This window comes from Bison bison, unplaced genomic scaffold (genome assembly GCF_000754665.1).
Source record: "Bison bison bison isolate TAMUID 2011002044 unplaced genomic scaffold, Bison_UMD1.0 scf7180017864151, whole genome shotgun sequence".
Taxonomy (NCBI): Eukaryota; Metazoa; Chordata; class Mammalia; order Artiodactyla; family Bovidae; genus Bison; species Bison bison.
The window spans coordinates 157,777-164,114 of NW_011494723.1; the positions used below are offsets into that span (position 1 = coordinate 157,777).

General features: G+C 44.0%; 2 protein-coding genes across 2 annotated transcripts in view; one reads left to right on the forward strand and one right to left on the reverse strand.

The window, feature by feature from the left end:
• Positions 1-4,930, reverse strand: part of LOC104989310 — a 30,648-nt gene extending 25,718 nt beyond the window's left edge. Inside the window, 2 exon segments of the mRNA XM_010840946.1 lie at positions 3,155-3,562; positions 3,564-4,930. Coding sequence (XP_010839248.1) covers positions 3,155-3,562; positions 3,564-4,912 — 1,757 coding nt within the window. The 5' untranslated portion in view covers positions 4,913-4,930.
• A 1,047-nt stretch (positions 4,931-5,977) lies between these two features.
• Positions 5,978-6,338, forward strand: part of RAB21 (RAB21, member RAS oncogene family) — a 36,096-nt gene continuing 35,735 nt past the window's right edge. The window contains exon 1 of the mRNA XM_010840947.1: positions 5,978-6,126. Coding sequence (XP_010839249.1) covers positions 5,978-6,126 — 149 coding nt within the window. The remainder of the gene's footprint in view (positions 6,127-6,338) is intronic.

A 6,338-nucleotide genomic window follows, 5' to 3' on the forward strand; every position in this document is an offset into this window, starting at 1 on the left:
AACTTCTCAACCCAATGTGGGTGGAGGCACCATCTGTACAGGAGAGTTGAGGTAAAAGGGAGTGTATTGGAAAGAGAGGGAGGAATATTCATGACTTATCCGAGAACACAGGTGTGGTTTGAATCTGGAACTGGTGCAACACTCCTTTTCAGTCTTTGTTTGGACTTTTCTGGTTATTGTTATGACAATTGTCAACTGTCATGGTGCTGGTGGGTGTGTCATTTAGCATGCTATTACAGTGAGTGTATAATGAAGATCAAGGCCTACCGGAAGTCAAATCTTCTGTCATTGGTTGTAACCAATCCTTGTTTTTCTTTTTGTAGGCTCCTCCTGAAATTTAGGTAAGAGTAATTGGTTTCCACTCAAGGGAGGGGCAGGGTATGGTTCTGGGGCAACAGCTTCGGTAACACTATGAACTCTGGAGATGCTGGGCATCAGGGTCTCAGTTATCATCAGCCAGACATGCAGCCATTTGTCATCCATCTGCCTTCTCATAGCCACTTGGCCCTCAAGTGCTGCTGTGCCCTCCTTGTCTTAGCCACAGGGTCTTTTCTAGTAGGGTGACCAACCATTCCAGTTGGTCCAGGAATGAGGGGTTTCCCAGGATGTGGGACTCTCAGTGCTCAAATCAGGAGAATCTGGGGCAAACTGGGATGACCAATCACCCTGTCTCCAAGTCCAGTTCTTTGTCAATTTTTCTCTGTAGCTCATAGAAACATTTGAAGACTCTCTTAACACTGGCATTAAGGAAACTCTGTAAGTCTATTTCAGGCTTTCTGTCTAGACACTGGATGCAGCCACCTCTACTCTACAGCTCCTGGTCCATCCTAGACACAGGTGAACTTTAAAAAGCTTGTTACCTTCTTGGCTTTTTTTTAGGAAGGGAGAAATTTGTTTTCCTTGCTCTTGGATTTCCCAAAACTCTTTGGGATGCTATCCTTATGAATATATTGAGCCACAAATAATAATCATACTACAGTGGATTATATAAATTAGGTATTTGTCTTCTTCAAGAAGAAGTCCAGAGATAGGAAATTCAGGATTAGAATGCTTATTCAAGACTCTTTCTAACTTGCTGCTGCTGCTGCTGCTAAGTCGCTTCAGTCATGTCCAACTCTGTGCGACCCCATAGACAGCAGCCTGACTCTGTGTGACCCCATAGACGGCAGCCCACCAGGCTCCCCCGTCCCTGGGATTCTCCAGGCAAGAACACTGGAGTGGAGTGCCATTTCCTTCTCCAATGCATGAAAGTGAAAAGTGAACTTTTTAGTATATGATTTTGAGTCTCATAGGTGTAGTATAACTATTATAACTCAAAGACTATTCATTCAAGTGTTTCTCTTTTTATATCTATAGTAGAGGAAGGCAAGACAAAAGGGGTTGGGATATTTGAGAAACATAGGAATCTGTCACAGGAATACTTACCAATGTCTAACTCCCTTGCTTTTCCTGATTCTCCTTGACTAATAATTACTAATCAAGCTGTTACTCTGTGCCGGGGTCCAGCCCCGGTTGATTCAGGGAAATTTGAAGGAGAGATGGCGTCGGCGAATACACTGGCTTTAATTAGATATTAATTAGAGATATAAAGAGTAATAGAATGAGGATAGCTCGGCAGGAAAATTCAGTGGAGAAAAGAGGCTGAGTAGCTTGGTTTACGTGGGAAACCAATAAAACTTCAAGAAGCTTGTGCCACTTACGTAGGCTGCAGGCGTCCTTCCATTCTCCCAAAGGAGAGGAGACACTGAGGCCGCCCCAGTCGGATCTTAGAAGCCCAGGCAAAATTAGAAAGCTTGGCGGGCTCCGCGCTCCAGATGGAAACTCAGCCAGAGTTTGAGAGAGAGAACGACATGGGGAGACCGGTATTTCGAGGAACTGATCCCATTTTTTATTTTTCCAGGGTCTGTTTTTATACACTGAGATGTTATACAAAAGTCACGCGGGGTCAGCAGTCCTGACTTTTATTAAAGTCACGTGCTTCATACAGATGTATACAGAGGTCTTAGGGGTGTTACATCATCTTTCTGGCCAGGGGGCCTGCTGACAATTTATGACCCTCTTCTTGTGACAGTGGTCAGTCAACCAGAACACTTATTTCTCCAGGGGTGACTATTCTTAAAACAGACGCCACCTTCCGGAGGTACCAGATAAAGTTACATTCCTATAGGGTGAGGGTGTAGTGGGTTTTAATTAAGGAAAGAATTTGCTTAGCCTAAGGTCTAACATGATTAATATCAAAGGTTAATACTTATTTCTTCTATATATTCATTAATGTGTGTAAGGGCAGGGGATGTGGAGACTTAGCAGCAAACATTGGCTCAACACATGAGAAATCCTTCACCAATACAATTTCTAATCAGCCCACTATACTTATACTAGTAGTTTTCTAACTTCTCTAAGGAACCTGTTTTTAGAAGGTTTAAAGCATCTCGTGCCTCTCACGGTTGGGAGGCTGTGAGCAATCACATGTGGCCAGACAAGCCTGTCAGGCAGGCTAGAGAACCTTCAGAGGAGTTTGTAGGTTAAAATACTCCTGTCACGCCCAGGAATTATTATTAACTGGAGCTCTAAGTTAACTCCTTCTCCGAAAGAGGTGGTGGGGGACCGCCCCCTGTAAAGTCAGAGGTGTAGGTGAGAGCACAAAGTAGTAAAGTAGGCAGGCTCTGGTTATGGGGGTAGATGCTCGAGAATTTCCAGGGGGACTCCTGAGGCTCGATCCCACCTTTGCGTATGTCGAGCCTCCTTCCTCATGACCTTTGCCACAGGTGGAGCGCCTCACACTGGCCCCCAACATCTCCCCCTTTTTTATTTCTTAAAACAGCCAGATGCAGCTCAGTCGCGAGCTTCTGAATGCTCTGCCGAAGAATCCTGACAATACAAGGGAGAATGATTATGAGATGTAGGATTAGAGCACCAATGGCAGCATAACTAAGGATATTAGACAGAATATTTTTTCCAGAAATAAAGTTACAGAAGGTGTGAAAAAAAGTCATTAGCTGCTCCAGTGGCAGTAAAATCCAGTCAAGAGTGTTCCAAGGTCTGTATTTGATTATGAAGTTTCCCTAAGTCCAGGCCAATATCAGAACTATTCCAAACACCTGAGACATGATTTTTAATCTTTTCCCATTCATAATCTGTCTCATTTACCTTCAAAGATGTCATGCATATCCACCTGTAATCAGCGTGGCATGTCAAAGCCATCTTCACCTTTAAAGCCTGTAACTCAGTTCCAATATGCATAATTGCCTCTTCCAAGGCGTCAGTCCTCATCTCCAACTTTCTGTCTATAGCTTCCTGTGTTGCTAGAGTTAAAGAAACATTTTTAGACATGGCATCAACATATTGGGCAGTATGCACCTGTTGCATCAATGATAATGCTGCCCTAGTAACAGAAGTAATTGCTGCTATTAAAGCTGATATTCCCAAAATAAGTAGACCCACAAACTGCCGTTGTCTCATTAAATCTTGCAGTTGTTGTAACACGGTGAGACCGTAATTGTCATACCAGTGGGAGGTCACGGTCACGGGTATCATGAGATAAGGTGGGCATTGTAACACCACAAGAGCAAACATTATATTGAGGGGTCAAACAGGATGAAAGCATACATTGTTCACAAGTTACCACGTTAGGTCCACCTGAATAATTCATGCATACATTAAGTTTGTTGGAGTCATTAGTAAAAAGGAAAACATAAGGCGAGAGTAAACAAGCTAAAACAGAATAAGTGGAATCGTTATCTGGGCGAGATAAAGAAACGGGGCCAGTAGCAGCAAGGGCTCTCCAAATCTCAGGTTGCCAATAGGTTTTGCTTTTAGCTGTATAAGACAGCACAGGAGGAACAAATTGGTTAGTATGCCATCTAGTGGCTTATGTAGTCCAAGGAAGAGGGATCCTATTCCAATTCTCAAATCTGCCTTCAAATGTTTTTTTGATCAATGGATCCTCACCCGTATTCAGGTTGCTCCAGTCCTGAATAGTATAATTCCCACCGCCTGGTATCCTATAATCAATCCTTGAACTATAAGTACAAGTTGTCCAAGTCGGATACCCAGTATGACCATCTATGGTCTTCCACACTTCATCTGAAGGAGCAACATTATAGCACTTTGAATAACCAGGAGGGGGTGTAAAACGCAGGGTAACATAAGGGTCAAGGATCCCGGGCAAGAGGGCCACTAATACCCAAACTACCCGATGACGTAAAGACTGGGAATCTATTTTTGAGGAATCTATTATATTTATTTTTGTAGAGGCCCCAATACACCCTTCTTTAGTGGGTGTAATAAAACTCTTTGGATTACTGGGGAAGTTAAAGCAAACAGGAAGATCGTCTATTAATCCCCTGAAGGTATAATTAAAATTAATAGGATATTTATCTTTAGTGTAAGAAGTATAGAATCCTCCCAAAAGCTGAGGTTGGTCTGTGTTGACCCATATAGGCTCATTATTCCAGGAAACAACCTGGAAAGTTGGAGGATCTGGGAGATATGCCCAATATTTAGCTGGAATAGGGGAGGCGCTTACCTGGCAGAAAAGCAAAGCAAGCATGGCAATAAACATTTTCTCAGGAGAAGCTGGAGATCCCTGCAAGGAAGTCATTTCCCGTGCCTGGTGGCAGAGTGTTTTTATTTGTCCCCAAGTGGGTATGGGGGCATTCCAGGTCGCCTGAGTTAGGCTGCCTGGGATGTTTCTGCGGCGCAGGGAATCAGGGGGAGTAGTGTCCCGTATGTGAAGCTGAGACACCTGTTTGGTGGGCAGATACATTCCTTGGTCATCCGAGGTCTCTGAAGTCAGTTGTCTCGATGTCGGTGGCATCTCCAGTGCTGGTGGGGGAAGCGGAGGTAGAGGAGGCCCCTTCCTCTTTCGGGGTCGCGGCAGCCATGGAATCCGGTATTGGAGGGGCTGAGACATGACGAATCAATCTGTCTGGAACCCAAATTGGAGAATCTGCGTCCTGTGGAAAAACACAAGCATATCCTAGACCGCTGGTTAACAACGGGTTGGGACCTTTCCATTGTTTGGAGAGGAGGTCCTTCCATTTGACTAATGGCTTTGCATTCAATTGCTCCGGGTATCAATGGTGAAGCATTGCAGTAGTTCCAGCCGAATCAGCATTTAAAATACTTATTACAAAAAGAGCATGTTGCAAGAGTGATGGGGAGAGCTATACTTAAACTCCCCTTCTTTTAATTTTTGAATTTGAAGCTTTAATGTTTGATGTGCTCTTTCCACAATGGCTTGTCCCTGGGGATTATAACAACTCTGGGCTTCCCTGGTGGCTCAGCTAGTAAAGAATCCACCTGCAATGCAGGAGACTCCGGTTTGATTCCTGGGTTGATCTCCTGGAGAAGGGATAGGCTATCCTCTCCAATATTCCTGGCTTTCCCTGGTGGCTTGGATAGTAAAGAATCTGCCTGCAGTGTGGGAGACCGGGGTTCAGTCCCTGGGTTGGGAAGATCCCCTGGAGGAAGACATGGTGACCCATTCTAGTATTCTTTTTTTTCCCCATTCCAGTATTCTTGCCTGGACAATCCCCATGGACAGAGGAGCTGGTGGGCTGGAATCCGTGGGGTTACAAATAGTTGGACACAACTGAGCAACAAACGCAAGCAGTTACTCTAGTTGCTTATATATTCTACTAAAAAAAACCTCTTTACATAACAGTGGCTTAGTCTTCTGAAAATCAAAATCTAAAAATGAAAATCAGTCTTCCCTGATTATATGGTAGATAAGAATCCACCCGTAATGCAGGGCACACATGCCTATGCTTTACAGCAAGAGAGGCCACTACAATGAGAAGCCCTCACACACAAAGAAGAGTAGCCCCCACCCACCGCAACTAGACAAAGCCTGCATGCAGCAATGAAGACTCAACACAGCCAAAAATAATCAAATAAATAAATGATTTTTAAAATTAAAATCTTTGTTGTACTATGTTCTGCTGTCCCTATCTTTCCTTGGTACATAGGATGCCTCATGGCTCATGGAAATACTAGGGGGAAATACCCACAAAGTATCACAACTTTATCCTACCTCAATTCATGCAGCGAATGTTTATTGAGTGACCGTTATGTCCTGGGCACAGTGCTAGGCCCTAGAGACTCAGTGGTGTGCCAATCATCAAGGTATCTATTCTCATGGAGCTTATACACATGGACACAAATAAATGTTAGGAGTGTGACAAAAGTACTGAAGCTGAGCAGTGTGGTCCTCTTGGGTACAAATCCTTTCTGTGTCCCCTGTTTCTTGTTTGCAGGAAAAAAGGCTTCAGCCTCCTAGAACTTCCTTGAGTTCCAAAGCAGATTCAAACAGTTACTGATCAGAGAAGTGGGGGAAC